Here is a 25884-nt window from a genome sequence, read left to right as displayed (position 1 = left end):
TGTGTGTGTGTGTGTGTGTGAGGGGGGTGTTTAACACTGATAAGACCATTCTATATTGTTGATGTTGATGAGTATTTCTTTCCCTGTCAGAATAAGCTACATCATATTTCTTGATATCTGTGGACTTTTCATCCTAAATAGAATATGATATGATTTTATGTTGAGACCTTGACATAATTGATAGATTTGTGTTGCATTAGATATATTTTGATACGTGAACAAGCTTTCAGTTTTGAGATGTCGATTATTTGTGTGGATAAAAACAAAAAGCAAGCAAAAAACAAAGTCAAATCAGTTCAAATTTGCATTCAAAGGTCTGCGTCAAGTTTCTGATTATACGTAATTCACGCTCCAAATGAGAGGTTGTGTAGATAAAACGAGATTGTAAAAAAACGCCTACTGAAAAGGGAACACAGCACACGTTATAAGCCTTGACATTTCAAACGTCTGGTTCGTGTGGTTTCTTTTTGTCTTCAGACAAAACAAAAGGAAAGAAATAGCCGTTCTGAGCTGTCTAAAGAACAGTAGTTAAAGAGATCAAGAGATGGCGTCTCTTCTCATCTCTCCATCTAGCATTCCCTTTCTCACACATTCCAGTAAGCCATGGCTGTTTAGTGCACATAGCAGAGGTTAGATTTAACATCTTATCCAAGGATGTGCTGTATCTATGATCCTTGTATTCATAGTGCAAAAAGTGCATTTAGGAGAATGATTTACCTGTTTTTGGTTTCTGAATAAAAAGGAGACTTTCAAAGACTTCTACAAGCGCTTAAAAGGAGGAATAACTTGAAAAATGTTTCTAGTCAGATGTAATATGTGCTTTATTTTGATTGTGATTTATTGTAAATGGTTTTGAGGGGGGAGAACAGTTCAAACGCCAGTTTGGAATAAAAGAGAAATAAATGTATATGTTGAATTTTTTTTTTAAATGATTGAAGTTGTCTTTTTTTTTTCCCACAGCACTTTATTTTCTTAGGAACATTTATTTCAGATTTTTCATTTAGTGCTTAGCACTATCAAAATTGATTTCAATTATTTACATTACTGTTAAAAAATGGGTTCAGTATTTTTTTTTAGGAAGACATTAATACTTTTATTTTACAAGAAATGTTTTTTTAATAATAAAAAAAAAAAACTATTTCCAAAAAAATGCTGTTCTTTTAGAATTTGTATCCTTCAAAGAATCCCCCCTGAAAAAGTGCATCATGGTTTCCACAAAAATATTAAACAGCACAACTACAATATTTGTAATATATTATGCATCAAATTGGTATATTAATCTTGTGATCATGTGAAACTGAAGACTGAAATAACGACTGCTGAAAATTCAGCTTTGCCATCACAGAAATAATAAATATACTAAAATAGAAAACCGTTATTTTAACATTCACAATATTCAATTTTTAATAAAATAAATGCAGCCTTGCTAATCATATTCTTTCAAAAACCCTAAACTTTTGATCAGTAATGTAAGAGTTAAAAAATATATTTAAAACTGTATATCTGTAAAACATACACATACGGTCCTGATATTTACCTTGTAATAGCAATTTTCTTCAATAATATAAATGACATTTTATGAAATGATTACTTGAAATCAGTTCCCAACAATGTTGCTGCAAGTGCTGTAAAATGAAATTTCCCACAAGACTTCACAAAACTAATTTTATTTGAGAAAAGGCACAAATTCTGAGAAATGCTGTGACTTTTACCTACAAGTATTTACTTCTACAAAGTAGGGGTATTTAAAAATCTTCAACTGTGTTACTTAACAGATTCAGATTTTATGATTCAGCCATGTATTAAATAGACTGTGATCCAAAAAGGGATCTAAAATATAAAAAGTCTTGTCCAGACCCTATAAATTAATGTAATTTTCGTGAACCAGCACAAATGGAAGACCAGAAAACCTTTTACCCGCACTGGGGTAGGAAAAGTGCTACATGGAAGCCAACGCACATTTACAAAGTCCTCACACTTGAGTGACTTTAAAGATGTAAATAAGTGATACAGAGGCTGTAAATTCTTACCAGCCACTTACATAGTGCTTGAAAAGACGCTGTCTAAAGGTTTGAGAAAAGCTGAGCTTTTGCTCCAGAGGGCATTGATGAGGGGACGGGCGCTACATGCTCTGCATACTGTGACTCTTTTGTCCATTTGATGATGGTATTTTTTGGATTAGCTTCTTTTCCCCCCTCTCTGTCCCTTCAGCATTCTCACAAAACCAAAGAATTATATGTGAAGATGTTCATGGTGTGCTTGTGACATTTGTGGAGTTGGCCCATGAGGGAAAGGTTCCTAGATTGAACATGGCCGTTCCCCATGTGTTGATGCCAAGGTTGATGGATAGAATGCCAATGATGTTGAGAATGAAGCCTGCCTTTGCCTTCAAACCAAAAGAAAATACAATTATCCACTCATTTTTCCATAAACAGTGTCTCAAAAATGTATTTTGACTGGAACATCAAAGACTCATGTAAAATGTGTTCAGCCATACCATATCCACGACTTTGAGGTTGCCATAGGAGAAAGCGATGGCGTTGGGTGGAGTGGCTACAGGAAGCATCTTTATTTATTTATTTTCCCCTTTTTAACCCAATAATGAATATAGCACAAAACATGCAAGATATTCAAAGCAAGTTCCTCATATAATGGTCTATTAATATATACAAAAATACATTAAGAGAAAGAGATATATTGAAGGCACTGAATTAATATATTGCATTTTTTATGTATTTTTGAATGTAGTAATAGACCCAGAAAGAAACGAACATGTCATTGACCTACCAGCATCTATGAAAGGAAAATCCTGTAGCTTTTAAAAAGCTTAATTGTTGTTTGTGTATCACTTTATGTGTTTTCTCTTTATTTCAGTACGGGAGATGATCCTCCAACCTTACGAGACGCAGTCTGACAGCTTCTACTTTGTGGACAACAAGCTGGTCATGCACAACAAAGCAGATTATTCGTACAGCGGAGGCCCTTAGGACAGAGGTGGGAGGGGACTGAGGCAGAGAGTTTGACTGACAGACCTAAGAACCAATCACATGTCTTTGTCCAGCAGCCACACCCTCCTTGAGTCAGTGTCACAGACGATGCGCCATGCCTGTGTTTGAGATCTAGAGAGTCGTATCGTAAGGTCTCGTCCAATGCATACATATCCTATTCTGATTTCACACTGCCATCGTTCACATCAGCAAATATAGATATTAAAGTGTTTATTTTGTAACATACCCCAATGATGAGCAAATTCCCTCCAGTCCCATGTTTTGTATGGGCAAGGCACTGTAATGTGAATGGTACTTAGGTTTTACTATTCATTGTGTGTGTGTGTGTGTTTTGATTAAATGATTGTGTGTGTGTGTGTGTGTTTCTTTTCCCCCCTCTCTCTCCCTTCAGCATTCTCACAAAACCAAAGAATTATATGTGAAGATGTTCATGGTGTGCTTGTGACATTTGTGGAGTTGGCCCATGAGGGAAAGGTTCCTAGATTGAACATGGCCGTTCCCCATGTGTTGATGCCAAGGTTGATGGATAGAATGCCAATGATGTTGAGAATGAAGCCTGCCTTTGCCTTCAAACCAAAAGAAAATACAATTATCCACTCATTTTTCCATAAACAGTGTCTCAAAAATGTATTTTGACTGGAACATCAAAGACTCATGTAAAATGTGTTCAGCCATACCATATCCACGACTTTGAGGTTGCCATAGGAGAAAGCGATGGCGTTGGGTGGAGTGGCTACAGGAAGCATGAAAGCCAGCGATGCGCTGATGGTGCAGGGCAGCATCACGTAGAGAGGATGGAGCCCGATGGTTGTGGCCTGCGAATAGATGTGACATATTATTAGCACTTCCATACTCAAGTTACATTTTTGAAAAGCGCGGCAACATAGAATATGTGGTAGGTATTGTTAAGCTACTTCAGGCTCTGTATGCTGTGTACTCACCATAGAGGCCAGAATGGGCAAGAACAGTGTGGTGGTGGCTGTGTTGCTGGAGCACTCTGTGAATGTTCCCACCAGGAGACACAGTATCAGAGAGATGGCGAAGGGTGGGATGCTCTTCAGTGGGGCCAGACTTTCACCCAGCCATTTTGACAGTCCAGACACCTACACAAAACAAACAGACAAAAACATAATGACATTATTATATTATATTTAGTGCTGTCAAATGATTAATCGCGATTAATCACATCCAAAATAAAAGTTTTTGTCTACATAATATATGTATGTGTGCTGTGTATATTTATTATGTATATATAAATACACATGCATGTATATATTTCAGAAAAATAGGTAATGTTTATATATTAAGTATATTTATTTATAATATAAATTATATGAATATAAATATAGACATGTAAATATTTTCAGTATATACTGTATGTGTGTGTATTTATATATACATAAATATACACAGAACACACACATATGTTATGCAAACAAAAACTTTTATTTTGTATGTGATTAATCGCGATTAATCATTTGACAGCACTAATTATATTATATTATAATGTTTTTTTAGCATCTAAAGTACGTTCGATTATTTTAATATAACTTATTTAAAATTAAAGGAGACCTATTATGCCCCTTTTTACAAGATGTAATATAAGTCTCAGGTGTCCCCAGAATGTGTCTGTGAAGTTTCAGCTCAAAATACCCCACAGATCATTTATTATATCATTTTGAAAATGTCTGTTTTGAGTGGAAGCAGAAATGCACTGTTTTTGTGCATGTCTCTTTAAATGCAAATGAGCTGCTGCTCCCCGCCCCTTTTCCAGAATAGGACTGTGCCTTTATAGCTCGCTCCACAGATACTCTGCTAAAAAACATCTGTTTGGTTTTGATTATCATGTCTATCGTGCTGAAATCATGCGTTTTAACCATACTAGTTTAAACTTCTGATATAGGGTTTTCTGAGCACATACATCTGAAGCACGCGCACAGAAAGCGGCTGCCACATGGCATGTGATTACTAAACTCTTCTTCTCTTTCATGTCTTATTGCACTTAAACTGTCAAATACACACAAGTTTATGTTAAAAACACACGAGTTACAAAAACTGTTGATTATGTCTGTGAAGGTAAGTTACTGGGTTGTTCTTTTTCATGTTTTCTGGCTTGAAAACATGGCACCGGGGACTCGATTATAGCACTTAAACTTGGAAAAAGTCAGATTTGAAAAAAAAGTGAAAAAGCATAATAGGACCCCTTTAAGTCACCTTACCTCACTTCCTTTTGCCAAGGCAAATCCTCCGCCCAGGAGCAGCACTATGTTCCAGGGCATACGTTCATTTACCACCTTCCAGTTTAGAAGAGTAGGAGTGCCTTTCAGTTTCTTCTTCTTGTCATTCTTCTGTTTTTCTCCTCCTTTATAAAACAGATAGTCCAGTAGATCTGGTTTAAGACCTGGTTTAAATTTATGGCACAATGTTCTGTTCAATTACTCTGAATGCAGGGGCACCTTACCTTCCTCCACTTCTTCAGCTTCTTCATCACGTTCATCATTAGCACTGGCTAAACATGAACAGTTTAGCCGAGATGGAATGACGAAGAACAGGGTTGACATGAAAATGGCCACAGTGCCATCGGTGACGTATCTTTGCGGAGAAAAATAGAAAATATAAAGAAATTAAAATGCAAAGAACATAACTTTTTTTTTTTTTATGTGAACAATTGCTTAAAGTTTTTGGGTGAAGTTTACTCACTGTCCATTTTTGTTAAAGAGCTCAGTAGCCCAGCCTGGCATGAACCCTGGTTCTCGTGTGAACCATAGGATCACCAGGATCACAAAGATGACAAGCACAGCACCCTCAGCAAAAGACATCGTTCCCAGCTTCTTGTATTCATTCTTCATCACTCTGTAAGCGTCTTTGTCTCCCTCATTTTTTGAACCGCAGCCAAAAGTTTTTTTAAAGCTGAGAAACAAAATCACCTCAAATTGAAATAATCTAACTAGTAGTAACACTTTATGTCCTAGACACACACTCTAATTTAATGTAAAGCGTGCAAGTTACTTACTTAAAGCCCAAGTACATGAACTGCAGCCAAAGCCAAGAGAGCGCAAGCATCAGCACCATGTTAGGAAAGGCAAAACCGAACCAGCTGGCAAAGTTGATCACGTCATTGTTCTCTGGAAAAATACTGCAAAAATGTGCAAAAATATGTGTGAGAAGAGACCTGACCAGCACACGCACACACACACACACATATATAACAGGACACTTGACAGACGTACTCATCCATCTGGCCCTTGAGAATAAGATTTGGTGTGGTGCCTGTTAGGGTGGCTGTTCCTCCAATGCTGGCAGAGTAACACACAGATAGACTCATTCCTTTAAAGAGACAAAGGTACTTTGCTTCCCGGTCTCTCCTCCTGCGTTCAGAGAGTGCATTGATTCCTGCCTCCATGTCTGGGTTGTCTGTCAAGATATAAAGCAGGTGGGATGTAAGTTTTAAGACTGTGCTTTAGGCTATTACCACTGATTCTGATTGGTCAATATTGGCAACGTTCAGTCCACTCTCTCATTTCATCTCATTTATCGATTGTAGTCAAAATTAACTTTTTGAAACTCCAAATCAACTGACACAATTGCTTCATTCTTTGAATGAATCAACAAAATGATTCTTTCTTTGGAAACCTTTGAACGCTGGCGGCTGTTTATCAAAACGGCAACGAGAACACAGCCCAAATGCAAAGACACTTCACAAACCAGTTGCAGATGTTTTCAAGAAAGTGTAATATACATATGATAATAATATAATAATTAAATAAAAACTGAGCCTATATTATAAAACTGGCCTGAGATCAGTTAAACCCATATACTAGTTTACTGGTTCATTGGTTTACCAGATCAACACCTTCTTGTTGCAAAACGGAATATAGAAATGCTTCAATACCTGATTTACTGAAATCACGTGATTTGTGAATTCGAAGCTTTATGAGATATTTAAGACAGTATAGACCTAAATCATTTTAAATGCCATATGCCCTTGTGAAATTAACCATGGTTTTACTACTAATAAAACCAAAATACAATGGTTAAACCATGGTAACCACAAATTAACCATGGTTTTGCTACACTAACCATAGTTTAACCATGTTATTTGTGGTATACAAATAGTAATCAATACGCCAAAAAAAACATGGTTACTACACTTTTACTATAATAAAACCAATAAACCATTGTTAATTTTCGCAATTGAATTTAAAATAAACAAGGCTGTGAAGGAAAAGTTACACTCTTTACAATGTCATGCACTGTATAAAGGTCCTAGATCATGTAATTTTCACAACTCAACTCTATTATGGTGTTTTGTCTACTGAAAACGACGTTTTGTCAGTTGAGCAATCGGTATGTTGTTAAACAACAGCACAATCCATTGAATGCGCTGTACTTCTGTTACTACCTCATTTTCATTCCTGCCATCAATTATTCAATTCAATAATTTCAATTCAGTGTCTACACTCTAAAAAATGCTGGGTTAAATACAACCCAGTGCTGGGTAAAATAGGGTCAAACCCAGCACTGGGTTGTATTTAACCCAGGTTTTTTTAGAGTGTACAAATGTTTTTTTTTTTTTTTTCTGTGCAGCAGAATAATAATAATAAGTGTCAACATGTCCGACTTACTGTTGGGTTTGTCTCCAGTGACATTGTCTAAAGCTTGTTTGATGTTGACCTCGGCCAACTCAAACGCATGGTTATCTCGGCCTTCCTTCAGCTCTTTCTCATCAGAGTCTGCCTCTGTGGCGCTGAGCTGTTCAAGAACAGCTTGAGAAATGGGCAGCATCATGGCTGTGGTGGCCGTGTTGCTGATCCACATGGAGAGGAATGCTGTTACGATCATGAACCCCATCATCAGCCTGCAGAAGTTAACAGACAGAAAAAACAGGTGAGTGTGAAACAGAAATAAAGTAGGCTATAAGTTTTCAATGTGTGTGGTCTTACAAAGCAGGCCGAACTCCAACTATTAGGAGGACACTGAGAGCGATGCGCTTATGGAGATTCCAGTGTTCAACAGCTATAGCCACCAGCAGACCACCAATAAACAGCATGTTGGTGTCCTTTAGGTACTCAACACACACCTGAAAGACAAAGAAACAGTTACATATTTGGCTCTGCTCAATATGGTTTCAGTTTACAATGCAATACTAGCCTGCTGTTCACAGTCTGCACTACAGAGCCATCAAAATAGCATGGTAATGGGAAAAATTATATTTCAATCTTTTTTTCTCTCTCGCAAAACTTTTTGTTCAGTCGCAAAACATTTGTGCTGGAAATAATATGTGACCCTGGAGCACAAAACCAGTCTTAAGGCGCTGGGGTATATTTGTAGCAATAGCCAAAAATACATTGTATGGGTCAAAATTATTGATTTTTCTTTTATGCCAAAAATCATTAGGACATTAAGTAAAGATCATGTTCCATGAAGATATTTTGTAAATTTCCTACCGTAAATATATAAAAACTTAATTGTTGACTAGTAATATGCATTGCTAAGGACTTCATTTGGACAACTTTAAAGGCGATTTTCTCAATATTTTGATTTTTTTTGCGCCCTCAGATTCCAGATTTTCAAATAGTTGTATCTCGGCCAAATATTGTCCGATCCTAACAAACCATACATCAATGGAAAGCTTATTTATATGTATAAATCTCAATTTCGGGAAAAATGGACCCTTATGACTGGTTTTGTGGTCCAGGGTCACATATGGGGAAAACTATTTGATTGTTTTTGCAACACTTTTTCAAAAGAACGCAGAAGATTTCCGAGTGAATGCAAGGTTTCTCTGCGACACGCAACACTTTAGCAAGGAAATGCTAATGTTTTGCTAGTGGATGCAAAGTTCTTGGGAGAACGCAACACTTTTTCAAGAGTACGCAAAAGATTTACGATTAAACACAAAGTTTCTCAGGGGCACGCAAGACTTTAGCTAGAAACTTGGAAGATTTCTGAGTGAATTTCTTGGGGGAACACAACACTTTTTCGAGAGAAGGCAAAAGTTTTGCAAGTGAATCCAAAAGCATTTTTTATTTCCATATTTTGTTTCCATCACCGTGTCCGGGGCTCTGTCGTATACTGTATACAACCTACTGTTTTTCCAAATTGTATATGAAAATGCATTATGCAATGGTAAACATTTAAGTAGTATAAAGTTAACCTCTCCGAAATAACATTGGTCATTTTGCATTTTTTTTGTGTAAAAATGTGTTGGCAATCTGAGAAAAACAGTCAAGATCGTTCAAGTTGAGAGCATTGCATTGTGGGATATGGTAAACAGTGCAGTTATGGTTGCTATGGTTGTATTTCCTTATTGACAGGCTCATTAGCCTGAATATCTAAAATCAATCAGTCCTCTATAAAGATAGAAAGATAAGGAATATAAAAGACAGATTACAGTCTGTTTGATGACATGTTCCAAGGTGTTCATAAAAACTGCTTTTATGGTCCATAAAGTTCTTGAATCATTAGATATAACGCTTATACAAATAGATTTCATGCTGATGAAGGAAATCTCTCAAGCAATGTAATCAGTTGTTATTTCAAAGTAATTTTCTGTGTCTTTAGTGCTTGTGACGATGATAATATAATTGATCTTCTTTTATGATAACTATTATATACATATTTATTTTAAACGATTGCTATATGAGTAGTTTGCTTGTACATTATGTTTAGGTATTTAATGATGCAAAATGCTAATTATGGATTTTTTTTGTAAGATACCTTTCCAGACTCCATGATGCCCATCATTGGGAAGAGGATGACCGGCAGCAGGGCAGTGACTGCCAGCGGCATGCACTCTGTGCACCAGTACAGCGCCATCAGGATGATGGCAAAACCACATCTTGCCTCCTGAAGAGCAGAAGTGTCACAAGGTAAGTGATCTTGACAATACATCACCTATTCGAGTAGCAGTGGCACACATTTCTATAGAAGAGAATTATTGGATGTGAATGAGATGCATAACACATCAATGATGCAATCTCAGTTCTATGGCGATCCTTTCATTTAGGGGAACAAAAGGTGGGTTTTGATTCTATCTATTACATCTGAAGGTACCAGGGGTCACTACTGTATCTCTTGAAGATGTATTTAGACTCATATATCGCTCTCAGAATGCTGATAAAAGTAACCCTTGACCATAAACGACTATAAACAATTTTTAATGCATTTTCTTTTATGGGTGGGTTTATTTTATGGAGGAATTGTATCAGTAGAGAAAAGGCAGTATAATCTCTTTAACCCTGTAAAGTCTGACATATAAAATATAGTCAGAAAAATCCTTTTTTTTTTTTACATTTAACAGTCTATATTAAAAAAAATTTTAAGATATTGAAAATATTGCATATGTGTAAATGCATAAGCATTTATGGTACATGCAATGTGATGTAATGATGTAATGAGAATATGGAGCTCACACGGTTTTATTAAAATGCTTATACCTAATTTTATTGAAGGCCCAAACTGAGCTAAAATATGCAATTTGATGCAGTTGCTGCTATTTATATGGCCAAAAAGTAAGATGACATTCGCATAACTTGTAAAGTAAATCAATGTTTCGATCTTTATAGCAGTACAGTATTGCAGTTTCCTCACATAAAAGGCATATAAATATCAGTCATCACTCTATATCTCCCAATTTTATGACTTTGTATGATATTTACAGTAAGTGCCTAGTTTGTAGTAGCGGGCAAAACATATGATGTTTCATATTTGAATCATATTTGATTAGATACAATTTTAACATTTTCCCCCCTAAATATGATGTTTGGATAATCAACTAAACCTAAGTTGCTTCAATCCAGTAAGTGTTCATTACTAAAAATGTATATGCTATTCTTACGTTTACTTTATAAAAATCTGTAAAGGTTTCACAGCAAAACACATGTACAACGACCTGAAGGTGAGCACTTGCTAAAAAAGTATAAACACGTATAGTACAAGACTGTGTAGAACAGGGTTTTCACCAAAATTGTGATCATGTTGGTAATTTAGAGGCACCATTTTGTAAATCACATATGACACAGGCTTGACAGAGTTAAACTTTCCAATACCTTCTGGTTTTATGTATGAAAAATACATATAACGGAATTCTATTTTGTATAAGGGCTTTTAAAAATATTAAAAAATAAAGCGCATTCAATAGTTTAGCCACTTGGGGTTCTTAAATGTCCAATTGTTCCTTTTTATTAAGAATGTAATGTCAATATTTGAGTTAAATATCCAGTTTTGTTCAATATTTTTTCAGCTGAAGCTCTCTAGGCCAGAGTAACCTGGTCTCCAGGTCTTGAGTAACTTTGGGCCATATGACTTTATTTTCTCTGTTTGTGACTTGAGGATGACCTCTGCAAGCTGTGTAAATAGAGTATCCAGCGTTCCGCAGTTCATAAATAAGAATTTTTCCAGCCATCATTCAGCTGCTCACGAGGCAATTTTTTTTAAATATGAGGTAACACTTTATTTTGATGGTCTCTTTTGAACATTCTGTTGACAATAAGTAATGTTGCAGCTACATGTCAACTAACTCTCATTAGAGTATTAGTAAACTGTCTGCTTCATATCTGCTAACTCTTTATTGTGATGGTCTCCCAGCAGACATTCTACTGACTATAACACGTCAGCTTATTCTAACCCAACCCTACCGGTCTACTAATACTCTACCAACACTCTAATGAGAGTACGTAGATATGTAGGTGCAACGTTACTTAGAGTCAACAGAATGTGTTAAAGGGACCATCAAAAGAAAGTGAAACCAAATATGCAGAATTCACTTTCATATTTCAGTTTTGCTAAATTTTCATAAAAAGGTTTGCTTAAGATGTTCGTGTCAAGGGCTTTGCAGGAGATTTTCACAAAATACTTCTGCTCCAGCAGAAAAGCACTTACCGGAGTTGGGATGACCAGCGGTAGAGGCAATATAAGAAAGGGGGTGATGAAGATGATGAAGTAGTTTCTGTTAGCCCACAGCCAGCGTAGAACCGATGCCATGTCTTCTGGCCCTCAGCTGCAGATGTCAGGTGTGTGCTGGATGAAGAGGACAGCAAAGTGCTGATGGCGTGAGTGCAGCAAAGGAGGTCGTGCCTGATCAATGTGTTTATAGGTATCGTCACATAAGGAAAATTAAACATTAACTGTGTGAACAAGGGGAGGGTAAATAGGGCTATGAAGGAGGGGAGGGTAAAAGAGATGGGAAACAAAAAAGATTAACCCTTTTGTTATCTTTTTCTAAGGCCACAATTCATTGTATTGTTGGAGCACTGACTAATGGATTTATTAAAAGCATATCTGAACTTTTCACACTGCCAATGTCATCATGGAAGAGCAGGTGTCACCCTGATAAGTGTCTCTTTTACGCCAGAAACATGTAAAGAAAGTTACCTACTGCTCACTTCTGGAAAAATGTGGGAAAAGTGTGGGAATGTATGAATAGAATTGTCTTTGAGCTGGCTTGTAAAGTCCCTGCCCTATGAGTTGTTTGGAAAATGAGTTTTTTTAAACAAAAAAGTAACAAAAAGATTTAATAGTAACACTTTACAGGTTAAATGAGTTAACATTGGTTAATTAATTAGGTATCATGAAATTTTTTTTTTTACAGTGTTTGTTATTCTAAGTTACTGTTCATTTATAAATAAGCTTTTATTTACTATTGTTAATTCATATGTTCATTAATAATACATTTGTGTTCATTTATACGAATGTTAAAAAAATGTGTTGGTCGCCTGTATATAGAAATTAACATTAACCAAGACTAATAATGCTATAAAAATGAATGTTAGCGCATTGAACCTTATTCGAAAGTGTTATGGTTACAACACTTATTAATATAACACTCATTAAATGTATGTAATGAGTTATTTAATGAATTTAATGTCAATGGAATCCAAAGAATTTTCTCCAGCATTTCCTGCTGGATTCCCAAAACTAGCTGTTATTGATTACAGTAAAAAAGTAGGATGTAGATTGATGGTCAAAAAACAAATGTCACAAATTCCCACAAGGAGACACCTGATTTGAGTTCTTGTGAAAACGTTCTTTGAATTCAGAAGAAAATGTAAAGACATGCATAAACACTTCGGTGTTATCTTGTTTAACACACACGCTACCGTTCAAAAGCTTGGGGTCAGTATAAATCGATTGAAAGTAAAGAATTATATTTTAAATAATTGCTTTTGAACTTTATATTCATCAAAGAGTTTCAAGGGAAAAATACAAAATGTTTCTACAAAATATTAAGCAGCCAAATTCTTTCTTTCTTTCTTTCTTTCTTTCTTTCCTTTTGTCCCTTTCGTTTTTGCTTTGTTTTCTTTCATTGCATAGAAAATGCTTTGCGCTTTTACCGTTTGACTTTTACAGTTCTATAACGTCACTTTGAAAATGTCATAGTTTTATATAGCCTTGTGCAAGAGCAATATGGCTTTTATTTTACTTTGGACAAAAAAAGATAAAGGTTAATGAATGTTTCATACAAAATTCAGTCTTTTCATAAAACCCAAATTCATGCATAAGAATGATGTGCTGAGCAGGATTACTGTAATAAATTCAGATTAGTGAGGAACAGATCAGCCAAGCATGTGATACACCTGATAATCTTCGGTTCGGTACAAATTTGTGACCTTACAGCTTTATCAACATTAATTAGTAACCTTTACAGACTTTGAACTCTCCACTTGTAATTATTAAGGACATACTTTGGAAATTAAATCAAGTACTACCAGTTGTTCATCTTTGAAGCCCATTGACCAGTACTATGAAAAGTCTCTTTCATCTATTATTGCTGTAAATATGTGCTAAAGGTCCAACATATATATTTATCCAAAGCTTTGTTCTTCTTTTACCATCTATAGAGTCTGTTCCTTAGAGATAAAGCCCCTTGCGTGTTACATAATCTCACTTACACAACCTTTGGAGTGTATGTACTGCACTATATAAGGACAGCTTTCAATGAAACCCTTAACTTTTCCTAAATATTTAATAATAGTTTCAAAGCTCAAGTATGATATTACATGTAATTCATGCAAATGTTACTGTCAGTTTCTTCTTCGTTGTCTATAGGTATCCTTGTCTAGGCGCTGAGAATATATAGATACTGCTTTCACTTTACAAGGCCATAATAACAGTAGCTTTATGGAGTTGTTCTGCATGATTATAGATGATCTGCTTTAGTACATTGAGCTTTGATGCTAGAACTTGGCTGCGGCAGGACTCTGTAGTCATCTTTATGGCTGTCTAACAGACACCAAGTCTTCCTGACACAGTCGATTGGGAAATAATCTCAAGTTCATGAACTATTGTTTCTGAGTGCATGCACCTCCCTAACCTAAAATCTAACCAGTTGTCTTTTTTTTTTTGAGGAATTTAATATTTCTACACGCTCTGGGTAGTAATTCACATTAGAGACAGCTGGTCTGTCGCAGTGTGTTCTCATCAAACATAGGTCAGGGCTCTCCCAAGGTATTCGTATTACCAATATTACATGACATATCAATTACTCAATTGGACTTTAATTTGGCAGTGGCTGTATGGATTAAGTCAAGATAATACTTTAAATGAGGAACTTCTTTGTTCCTGAATTTGGACTTTTATCTCTTTTAAATGATCCACTTATGGATTTTGACCTCAGTAAAGGACAAAGTCCTTTCATTTTACATTATCATCCAATTTACACAACGCAATTTGTGATATTTCTGAATAACAACATCTGGCAGGACATCAAGTTATGGCCTAAAAGGAAAGATCAAGGAACAAGAGTGATACGAGTTATCTGAGATTCCAGTTTACTCCAGTACAAATTAGTAATTATTTACTGAAATATCTAACAACTTAATCGGAATAATAAAAATGAAAATTTTGTTGTTTTAAACTACTTTAAAGATACGCTTAAAGTCACATTACTATAGACAAGGTAACATTTCAGTTTATAGCCACTAAAATCAAATAATAATAAGGAAAGGGATAATAGGACAATAGGACATAATAGGAATAATGTTGATCTTATCCTAGTTTATTTATAGGCCTATCTGCCAGTCTGTCTTTTCTAGCATCTGGTCTACAAAAAGTGCAACATATACTGTAAATACAACATTTAAAGAAAAAAATTCAGATTTATATATATTCTGTCTGTTCTTTCTTTTGATGAAATAGTAGCAAAACAAAAATATTTACAATAGAAATTCTGCAAAATAATCTTTAGTTCCAAGATGCATGAAATTGTTTTCTCCCAGCCATTTCTGCTTCTCCTGATCCATTATTTTTCAGTTTTAATAGTTTGCAAATAGATTTAAGAAAGTATGTCATCACTGTCAGTTATATTTTGAAACACTCTATTAATGCAAGACATCACATTTAACTAATAGATTGATTAGTCACACTGTAAAAAAGAAAAAACTAAGAAGAAACCGTTATTTCAACAAAAAAACATCAAATTTGAAATGCAATTCAGGGAATTCTGGGAATGTCAATTTACGGTTATTCCCTGTAAATTATACGGTCTTTTTCACTTCCAAAAACGGTATACTACCGTAAAATTAATGTCCAATACATGTAATGTCCAATACAGTTTTTCACCGTATATAGTAGGGGAATTTACCGTTAACCATTTAACAGGTTTTTACTGTAGCATTTTTACAGTCTTTTACCGTTAAATTCACGGTCATTTTTTGCAGTGAACTATTATTTTGCATTATTTGCATTTCTGTAATTTTATGTTTAAATATGCAAATGAGGCATTATCTAATTAAATCGGCACTAATTTCTGAGCTTTTTGCAGAGTACGTTTTTAATACAAAATCAGAAAATACTGTTTTACTATACTGAACAGCCAGAAGAAAAAAAAAACACCATATTTTTAGAAATTATATGTTAGATAAGTCAGGAGAATGATATGTGAAAAGCGTATTGCATATATGTATAACAATATAGGCCTACAGTTGATAGGAATAAAACTGGTGTATGTTAGTATTACTGAAGTGGAGATTTCTGGCTCAGTGCTTGAGAAAAAAAAAACGAATTTTGACAAAGTGGCCTTTAAAGATATGTATTTGAACTATAATCTACAGGCACAAATATAATGTTTAATAAAATAATCACTTAAATCTGTTTTTTTAAATGTTTTCTTTCCACTAGTCTAAGAGAAGACATGCTATGAAAGCAAAATAGCCCAAAATCTCAAAATTTGTTGTCTTGCTTAAAAGTAAATTGACAGGAGATTTTCAAACAAATCTTACATTTTGGTTATAAACAGATTTAACACAGCAAGTATAAATAATAGAAATAGATATAAAATGTTGAAAAATACATAACACCCAAGACTGACATCCACAAAAGAAATGGATTCTCTACGTTAAGTGACACAGGCTAAATGTATGCTTTCATTGCTAAATTAAAAAGTAAAAGTTTTAGAACAAACACAAACTAGACTGTTATAGAGTATCAGTACAGTAATGCAGCGCAAGCGCAATAAAATAAAGAATAAAAAAAAAAGAGAAAAATTCAACAACAGAAATGATTGTGATACTAATACATTTATAGTGTAGAGCAGCTAATGGAGTTATAGTGCTATTACCAAAGCCACTAGAAGGCAAGCCTGCAACCTTTAGCCAAAAAAGCATAACGGCTAATGCTAAGTGAAAGTAGACCAGAGGCCGTTTTGAATGGATGTCAATGAAGGAGAGGCTTCACTATGCTGAATAAACAGCTTATCATTGAATGAATCGACAGCCTGTCTGCTAACCTTCATTTTTAGAGTTTACCACGAAAAAAATGCTGTTTTATTAGAAGACACTGACTTTTTGCGACAGGTGGGTTTCAGCTTACGGCACTTCTCATTCATTACTATGGTATCCGTAAACGGCGACTGAGTGTCACACAACTCTTACTGAAATACAATGACGTCAAGACTGTAATGTGATTGGTTATTAAGGTACACGTGATCCAAGTTAGCCGTTACACTTTCTCCAATAGTAAGTAATACAGACCCTCTCATCTCCCAATAGTAAGACAATCTCTACTATTACCTCAAAATGATTTCAGCACCTTGGTCAGCACACCTGTCATATGACTCTGAACAGCCCTTTTCACATCTTTTGATGCAAATACCTCTGTAGTGGGGTTGAAGGCGTTCCTCAAACAGAGATTAGCTCAAGGCTTTTATATATAAATGTTTGAAATAATAATCTAATTTGTCTCATGACAATGTTAAAGACTGAACAGCATTACAAACACAGTGAGTTGAGCTGCTCAGACAGTGAAATCAATAGTAGCCAGCTCAATAGTAGTTCAATAGTTTATATAGGCCACTGACACAGTCCCACTTATTATAGTTAAATGCACTATTACCCACCTTTTCAGATCTATTTGGTTACATCCTTGTTAAACTTTATTAACTTTAAATCAATTAAAAGACCTTAATCATTACATGAATGATTAATGATAACAGGACAACTTTGTAGTAATCACTGATTTTTTTTTCAGACTTTTGGAGCCATCGATCGGCACAGATGTCTGAGCTGTCCTCCGTCGTTCTTTCACACTGGTGTTTCTAGAGCATTTTAGGCACTCGCTGTTGACAGATGTGCCATTAAAAATGAAATTTGTTATTTTATTGTGCCTTGTTTTGGCGACTTGTTTCGCTGCAGAAGGTAAGTGTCCCACAATCTGCTTCATTATTATTAAAATACTGGTTTGTTTTTTATTGAGCTTTCAAAAAAATGCACTTTTTCTGCATTTTCCACAGAAACATGCATGGGACGCTGTCAGAGGGGCTTTGATCCTACTGAGAAATGCCAGTGTGATAGAATGTGCAAGTACTATGGAAGCTGCTGTGTGGATTTCGACAGTGCTTGTCGAACAAAAAGTAAGAACTTGTAAGAATGTATATTCAAATAGTAATAAATGTCAAACTTTTATTGATGCATTTTAATATACACTTTGATAATATATTAATATATAAATCATTTATTCCTGTGATGCAAAGGTGAATTCTAATATGCTGATTTGATACTCAAGAAACATTTCTTATTATGATCAATTCTGAAAATAGTTGCTCTCCTAATATTTTTGTGGAAACCGTGACACTTGATGAATAGAAAGTTCAAAATAACTTCATTTATTTGAAAATAAAAAAGAAAATGTAACATGATTGTACAAGCCTATACTGTCACTTTAGATCAATTTAATGTGTCATTTAAAAAAAAAACCTGCTGACACCAAACATTTGAATGGCAGTGTATATTTGTATTTGAATATGCTGAATGTTCTATTTGCTAAAGTGTTTATTATGTATGTATTTATTTATATTTTACTATAGTACTTTCTAATATCCTAGCTTATTAAACAGAGACAACTGGTATGGGATGATTTCCAAGTGTAAACACTGTGGTGCTCTCAAAACATTGCTGTGTTTGTTTGAGCAGCTGGAACAGTCCTACATCACAACACTAGCTCATCCAATGGTGTAAGTTTGGGGAGGGGCTTTCTGTTTTGTCTGACCAATGGCAGTCAAGGGGAGGGTTTGGGAAACCTGTTTACAATTAGGTTTTGCATCAACTTTGGGCACTTTAGGCCCTGTGGACTTTACCCTGACTTTACTTCACTGTGAAATTAACTTTTAAAACACAATTAAAGATATACACATACATAATGCCTGAGTAAAGAAAAGAAAGACAAAAATAAAATAAAACACACTGAAAAAAATGACATCAGCACAAAAAAGCATTTTTTTCTGATTAATCCAGAGACCTAAACCATCTCTGATTAAAAATATTGGCCTGCAGAGTCTTGAAGTTCCACCTACATTTCTTCATGTAAGGCATTGTTTTTTCCAAATTCACAACTTGGCTGGAAAAGATTAATAATACAAATATCCTGTTCACAGGTTATATTTACCTTGATTTTGCTTTGTTTTGTTCACACATCACATGTTTCTTATCTAATGCTTACACTTCAGTGACACTAATTGCCCTCTTGGCAAACAAGTACACTAACCTTTGATAAACTTTATTACTCGCAAGCAAAATTGTTTGTTGTGTGGAAAATGACAACTGTGGTACACTAAAATGTCAGTGACAAGGGTAAAACAATAATATATATACAAATGTTTTAAGTAACAAAAATAAATGAACTTACTTTTCATTAAAATCAACCCATAGGACAGGCAAATTGTCTGAAATTCAGTTTGGTGACAAAAAGTACAAGTTTCACTTTTAAAGGAATAGTTCACGATGAATAGAAAGTTCAAAATAACTTCATTTATTTGAAAATAAAAAAGAAAATGTAACATGATTGTACAAGCCTATACTGTCACTTTAGATCAATTTAATGTGTCATTTAAAAAAAAAACCTGCTGACACCAAACATTTGAATGGCAGTGTATATTTGTATTGAATATGCTGAATGTTCTATTAGCTAAAGTGTTTATTATGTATGTATTTATTTATATTTTACTATAGTACTTTCTAATATCCTAGCTTATTAAACAGAGACAACTGGTATGGCTCTCCTAATATTTTTGTGGAAACCGTGACACTTGATAAATAGAAAGTTCAAAATAACTTCATTTATTTGAAAATAAAAAAGAAAATGTAACATGATTGTACAAGCCTATACTGTCACTTTAGATCAATTTAATGTGTCATTTAAAAAAAAAAACCTGCTGACACCAAACATTTGAATGGCAGTGTATATTTGTATTTGAATATGCTGAATGTTCTATTTGCTAAAGTGTTTATTATGTATGTATTTATTTATATTTTACTATAGTACTTTCTAATATCCTAGCTTATTAAACAGAGACAACTGGTATGGGATGATTTCCAAGTGTAAACACTGTGGTGCTCTCAAAACATTGCTGTGTTTGTTTGAGCAGCTGGAACAGTCCTACATCACAACACTAGCTCATCCAATGGTGTAAGTTTGGGGAGGGGCTTTCTGTTTTGTCTGACCAATGGCAGTCAAGGGGAGGGTTTGGGAAACCTGTTTACAATTAGGTTTTGCATCAACTTTGGGCACTTTAGGCCCTGTGGACTTTACCCTGACTTTACTTCACTGTGAAATTAACTTTTAAAACACAATTAAAGATATACACATACATAATGCCTGAGTAAAGAAAAGAAAGACAAAAATAAAATAAAACACACTGAAAAAAATGACATCAGCACAAAAAAGCATTTTTTTCTGATTAATCCAGAGACCTAAACCATCTCTGATTAAAAATATTGGCCTGCAGAGTCTTGAAGTTCCACCTACATTTCTTCATGTAAGGCATTGTTTTTTCCAAATTCACAACTTGGCTGGAAAAGATTAATAATACAAATATCCTGTTCACAGGTTATATTTACCTTGATTTTGCTTTGTTTTGTTCACACATCACATGTTTCTTATCTAATGCTTACACTTCAGTGACACTAATTGCCCTCTTGGCAAACAAGTACACTAACCTTTGATAAACTTTATTACTCGCAAGCAAAATTGTTTGTTGTGTGGAAAATGACAACTGTGGTACACTAAAATGTCAGTGACAAGGGTAAAACAATAATATATATACAAATGTTTTAAGTAACAAAAATAAATGAACTTACTTTTCATTAAAATCAACCCATAGGACAGGCAAATTGTCTGAAATTCAGTTTGGTGACAAAAAGTACAAGTTTCACTTTTAAAGGAATAGTTCACCCAAAAATGAAAATTCGCTGAAACTTTACTCACCCTCAGGCCACCCAGGATGTAAATGAGATTGTTTCTTTATCAGAACAAATTTGGAGAAATTTAGCATCGCATCACTTGCCCAGAGGATCCTCTTCAGTGAATGGGTGCCGTCAGAATGAGAGTCCAAACAGCTGATAAAAACATCCCAATAATCCACAAGTAATTCACACAACTCCAGTCCATCAATTAACATCTTGTAAAGTAAAAAGTTGCATGTCTGTAACAAACAAATTCATCATTACGATGATTTTAACTTCAAACCGTTGCTTCCAGCTAAAATTTGAGTACTCTATCCATTATATTGCTTTCTCTAGGGAAAAAGATGTCTCGTTTGAATCAGGAGAGATATATACACAGATCAGGCACTGTTTATAAGCCAAAACCATTCTAAACAAACAGAATTCCAAACAAATATGTCAGTGAATTTTGATGTGAGAGGACAACAGGGGATGGACTTTTTCACTGCAGGAAGTGCTTTTATTATGCATTTTGGCCAAAGTTAAAATGCCTTAAAGATTAGTTTACCTACCGCTTTTCACTTCACAAGACATTAACTGATGGACTGGAGTGGTGTGGATTACTTGTGGATTATTGTGATGTTTTTATCAGCTGTTTGGACTCTCATTCTGACGGCACCCATTCACTGCAGAGCATTCATTGGTGAGCAAATGATGTAATGTAAAATTTCTCCAAATCTGCTCTGGTGAACAAACAAACTCATCTACATCTTGAATAGCCTGAGGGTGAGTAAGCAAAAGGTGAGTTTCAGCAAATTTTCATTTTTGAGTGAACTATTCCTTTTAATGTCTTATTAATGGAAAGAGAACCAGACATTGTGAAAATGCTGTACGATTTGAATGTTTTAATTTCTTCCTCAGTTGCCCGTGGTGACATGTTTGATGTGCCTGAGGATGATCTGACCTCTTCGGTGTCACCGGCAGAAGAATCAAATGTGACAGCCACCACCGCTCCGCTCCGAACCACCACAAGTTCCCCTCCTATGTCTCCTACAGTTCCACCTGATCCAGAAGCCATCACCTGTAGCGGCCGCACCTTTGATGCCTTCATGCAGCTGAAGAATGGTTCAATCTATGCTTTCAGAGGTGAGTTTTGAGGCTGAATAGAATTAATATGCCTTTTTCTCAGTTCAAGTTCAGGCTGGCTACACAATGCCTTCTTCATTTGTGTTCTAGGGGACTATTTCTTTGAGTTAGATGACAAATCTGTCATGCCTGGGTATCCCAAACTCATCAAGGATGTGTGGGGCATCTCCGGTCCCATTGATGCTGCTTTCACACGCATCAACTGCCAGGGAAAAACATATATATTCAAGGTTTGTTTACGTCAGGTTAAATATTTAAGGGATAGTTCACCCAAAAATGAAAATTCTGTCATTAATTACTAGCCCTCATGTTGTTCCAAACCTGTAAGACCTTCGTTCATCTTTGGAACACAAATTAGGATATTTTTGATGAAATCCGAGAACTTTCTGACCCTGCATAGACAGCAACGCAACTACCACATTCAAGGCCCAAAAAGGTAGTAAGGACATCGTTAAAATAGTCCATGTGAAATCAGTGGTTCAACCATAATTTTATAAAGCTACGAGAATACTTTTTGTGCACAAAGAAAACAAAAATAATGACTTTATTCAACAATTTCTTCTCTTCCCTGTCAGTCTTTGAAGTGCGTTCACGACAGTACCACGCATGGTGCACGGATGCGCTGCCACTTGTTTCCAATCAGAGGAATGCACACGCATACGCCGAATTCTGACACTGAAGAGAAGAAATTGTAGTTATTTTTGTTTTCTTTGCGCACAAAAGTATTCTCATAGCTTCATAAAATTAAGGTTGAACCACTGATGTCACATGGACTGTTTTATCGAGGTCCTTACTACCTTTCTGGGCCTTGAACATGTCAGTTCCATTGCTGTCTATGCAGGGACAGAGAGCTCTCGGATTTCATCAAAAATATCTTAATTTGTTTTCTGAAGATAACCGAAGGTCTTACGGGTTTGGAACGACATGAGGGTGAATAATTAATGATAGAATTTTCATTTTTGAGTGAACTTTCCCTTTAAGGGTTGATTGACTTAACACTTATTTTTAAATCCAGATCTATTAATAAAAAAAATTAAAATACAATTTATACATGTTCATGACTTGAATACACCTCATATACAGTATGATGAGTGTGTCTATCATTAAAGTTCATTTAGATATTTTTGGGGGTATAAAGTCACTTATGCAACCAACATACAGGGGAAAAAACAAAGCAGGAAATGATGCCACAGACAGGACACCTGCATACTCTTATAACTGTGCTTCAAGGTCATCAATTCTATAAAAATATCAGATAATTTGACATTTTATGACAAGGCGAGGTTAGTTCAGGTTGTAAAATTACATGGTGCGACTTTACAAACACTTAATAATGTTGAGTTAATAACACATGATATTTGTCAAATTACTTTTAACCTTGAACAAAATGTTTAAAAAAATATTTCTGAACATAATTAGCTGTTTACGCATGTGTTTCAACTGTAAGAGAAATATGTTATGGTTACACCACATGACATTATAGAGTCATGACATGTAAACTTTTGTTAAAAATATTCAGCTATATAGGTTTTTTCCTAACACTTGCATAACACATGCTTTTTAACCTAGATAAAAAAATATTCTTCTTTTTTTAAACAATATTTATTTATGATGGACACATATGACTGACCTATATACTGGTTTGAACAACACTAAAATATTTAGAACTACTGATATTTCACTGCATGCTGAATCACAGGGTAACAAGTACTGGCGTTTTGCTGGTGATGTCTTGGATGAAGATTATCCAAGAGACATATCCGTGGGCTTTGAGAAGATTCCAGATGATATTGATGCTGCATTTGCAATCCCGGCTCCAGGCCATCATGGAAGGGAAAAGGTGTATTTTTTTAAAGGTAATAAAGGTCAAAATAGATTGCTGCAAAGATGATGTATTTTTATAGGCCAAAACCAGAAACAAGTTAGCATTTTAGCACTTCTGTTTCAATTGTCCTGAAGTCAGTAGGCTTTTTGAATGAGTTAAATGCCTGAAATAAGGTTTGTGGTTAACACAACCACAGAGATATTTTTAAGTTTTATTCAAGACAGTAAAATCAGTAATACCCCCATTTTACTAACAAGTGGCTAAATAGGAGTACAGAGATTGCCTTAAACGTTTGTTGGTTACAGAGCTTTTTGAGGGAATTGGGGTGATACTAACTTTTGGGTTGGACTAAAAAATACATCTGCAGCACTCCATAGGTTGAAAATACGGTTATGCACCTTATGAAATAGATTTATTCAATATTTAATGTTTCCTTTGTTCCCACAGGGGACCAGTACTACCAATATGTGTTCAAACACCAGCCTTCCCATGAAGAATGTGACCGCATGACCAAATCCTCACCCTCTGTTGCCTTCACACGTTATACAAACCTGTACTGTGACTTGGATAATGTGTTTGCTCTGCTCTTTCAAGGCAGTAAGTCTGTGTGCATATGTTGTTTAAGCAGAGGTTTCAATAAATGTCCGGTTTGCTGAATTATTCCGTCCATCCAGTTCACGGGCATCACAAAGGGCCACGTTTCATTTCCAAAGACTGGATTGGCATTAAAACCTCCCATAGATGCAGCAATGGTTGGCCGACTGTATGTCAGCCCTGTTCCCTCACCGTCTCCAGCCACCAGCCTGAGCAGGGGCCGAACCGGACGGAGAAAGAAGACCAGGGGTCGAGGAGCCAGAGTGAGCCGCTCGCTGTTCTGGGAAGACTTTGGATTGGACTATGAGGAAAGGTTTGTTAATTACTGAGGTTTGTTGAGAGTACATTTGCATACATGTATACCTTGTATATGTATAGTAGATGTATAGATTATACTGTATGCATAAATATGTGTTATATAGGTATTATGGAGCAGAGAAGCGTGGTAAAAACCAGAAAAAGGGCCGTGGAAGACGTCCATTTTGGTTTGACATGAGCTATGACCCGGATGACTACATAGATGTGGAGATTGTCCAAGAAAAGGCCACACCTGTGCAGAATGCCTACTTCTTTAAGAAAGGTACTTCAAACAAAGATAATGTTCTGTTGATTCTCCTTTTGAGGTAAATCATTAAAAAATATGTGTTCAAAACTGTGTAAGTCTAGAATAATGAATTTATTTTTAATGAAAGATTTGGCTGAAAATTTCATGTTTACATCATGAAAAATGTCTCAGGTTACGCATGTAACAATGGTTCCCTGAGAAGGGGAACGAATCGCTGCGTCCCCGAGAGGGCGTTTTTGGGGAATGTCTTCAGCATGTCCGGTGTCTGAAGCATGAGTATAAAAGGGCACCTGTAAAATGCGTCATCTATTTCTTGTCTGAAGGAGACGTGCAGGAATTCCTGAAGCATGGCAAAGGGACGCAGCGTCTCATTCCCCTTCTCAGGGACCCATGGTTACATGCGTAACCTGAGACGTTCCCTTTCGAATGGGAACTTTACGCTGCATCACTTTACCACCACTTTTGGGGAAAGGAATACCCACGCAGCCATGCTGAAGGAATGAGTGCCTAAATGGCTGAACCAAGTCAAAGACTCAGAGGAGTCCTCACCCCTGTTCTAGCAAAGCCATAGACCAAAGCTTCTCAAGAATGGAGGCCTTCACAGGAGAAAGGAAGCCTAACTACGCTCTTATTGAGGCCAGCATCCAAGAAAGCTCACAGAGAGCCTAGCACTCGAAGCCAGCTAGCCCGTGAAGCTCTGCAGAGTGGAGGCCTAAATACAACACCTCTCAAATGAGAGGCGGCCTAGCAACACTTCATTCTACCTAGCCAATACCTATCCGAGCTCTAGGAGCGGAAGCCTCAACATGACGACTCTCTAAAACGAGAGGAGGCCTACTACACCCCACACATAGGATACCTTGAAAGGAGGCTCACAGAGAGCCTACAACTCAAAGAGGCTGTCTGGCGAGAGGAGGCCTCAATGAAATAACTCTCTATAGTGAGAGGAGGCCTACTACACCCCACGCATAGGATACCTTGCAAGGAGGCTCACAGAGAGCCTACAACCTGCAAAATTATGTCCTAGCGGAGCTCTGGTGAGTGGATACTTCAATGAAGTTAACTCTCTGTAGTGCCTGACGACACTCGCAG

At 35.8% G+C, this 25884-nt stretch overlaps 1 protein-coding gene and 1 pseudogene across 3 annotated transcripts; one reads left to right on the top strand and one right to left on the bottom strand.

Moving 5' to 3' along the window:
• Window positions 1-1560: 1560 nt before the first annotated feature.
• On the bottom strand, window positions 1561-12012 carry LOC107713211 (solute carrier family 13 member 2-like). 3 transcript variants are annotated; one of them, XR_001636872.1, is made up of 13 exons: window positions 11892-12012; window positions 9729-9857; window positions 7952-8088; window positions 7634-7866; window positions 6239-6422; window positions 6022-6144; window positions 5709-5918; window positions 5470-5600; window positions 5228-5367; window positions 3950-4111; window positions 3686-3823; window positions 3384-3574; window positions 1561-2195 (listed from the first exon to the last, which is right to left on the bottom strand). XR_001636872.1 is itself a non-coding variant. In XM_016518664.1 (13 exons), the coding sequence occupies exons 1-13, from the start codon at window positions 11991-11993 to the stop codon at window positions 2249-2251; spliced, it is 1830 nt and encodes a 609-aa protein (XP_016374150.1). In that variant the 5' UTR covers window positions 11994-12012; the 3' UTR covers window positions 1561-2248. The 3 variants fall into 3 exon arrangements, 2 of the variants coding, with proteins under 2 accessions (XP_016374150.1, XP_016374149.1); XM_016518664.1 differs by lacking the exon at window positions 3384-3574 and adding an exon at window positions 2498-2566 and having other exon boundaries at window positions 1561-2386; window positions 3755-3823; window positions 5228-5370; XM_016518663.1 differs by lacking the exon at window positions 1561-2195 and having other exon boundaries at window positions 3380-3574; window positions 5228-5370.
• A 5531-nt stretch (window positions 12013-17543) lies between these two features.
• LOC107713210 (vitronectin-like) lies at window positions 17544-25213 on the top strand (annotated as a pseudogene).
• The last annotated feature ends 671 nt before the right edge of the window (window positions 25214-25884 follow it).

The sequence above is a fragment of the Sinocyclocheilus rhinocerous genome, unplaced genomic scaffold (genome assembly GCF_001515625.1).
Source record: "Sinocyclocheilus rhinocerous isolate Xijiao unplaced genomic scaffold, SAMN03320098_v1.1 scaffold387, whole genome shotgun sequence".
Classification (NCBI taxonomy): Eukaryota; Metazoa; Chordata; class Actinopteri; order Cypriniformes; family Cyprinidae; genus Sinocyclocheilus; species Sinocyclocheilus rhinocerous.
Note: the sequence above shows the minus strand (reverse complement) of the source record. Positions and strands in the feature narration are given on the sequence as shown.

Coding starts and splice junctions, on each gene's coding strand:
- LOC107713211 (XM_016518664.1), bottom strand. CDS start 11,993: ATGGCATCGGTTCTACGCTGGCTGTGGGCTAACAGAAACTACTTCATC. Junction 5,371..5,469: donor AGCTGAAGAAGTGGAGGAAG/GTAAGGTGCCCC, acceptor TGTTTTATAAAG/GAGGAGAAAAACAGAAGAAT. Junction 3,824..3,949: donor TGCCCATTCTGGCCTCTATG/GTGAGTACACAG, acceptor ATCTATTCGCAG/GCCACAACCATCGGGCTCCA.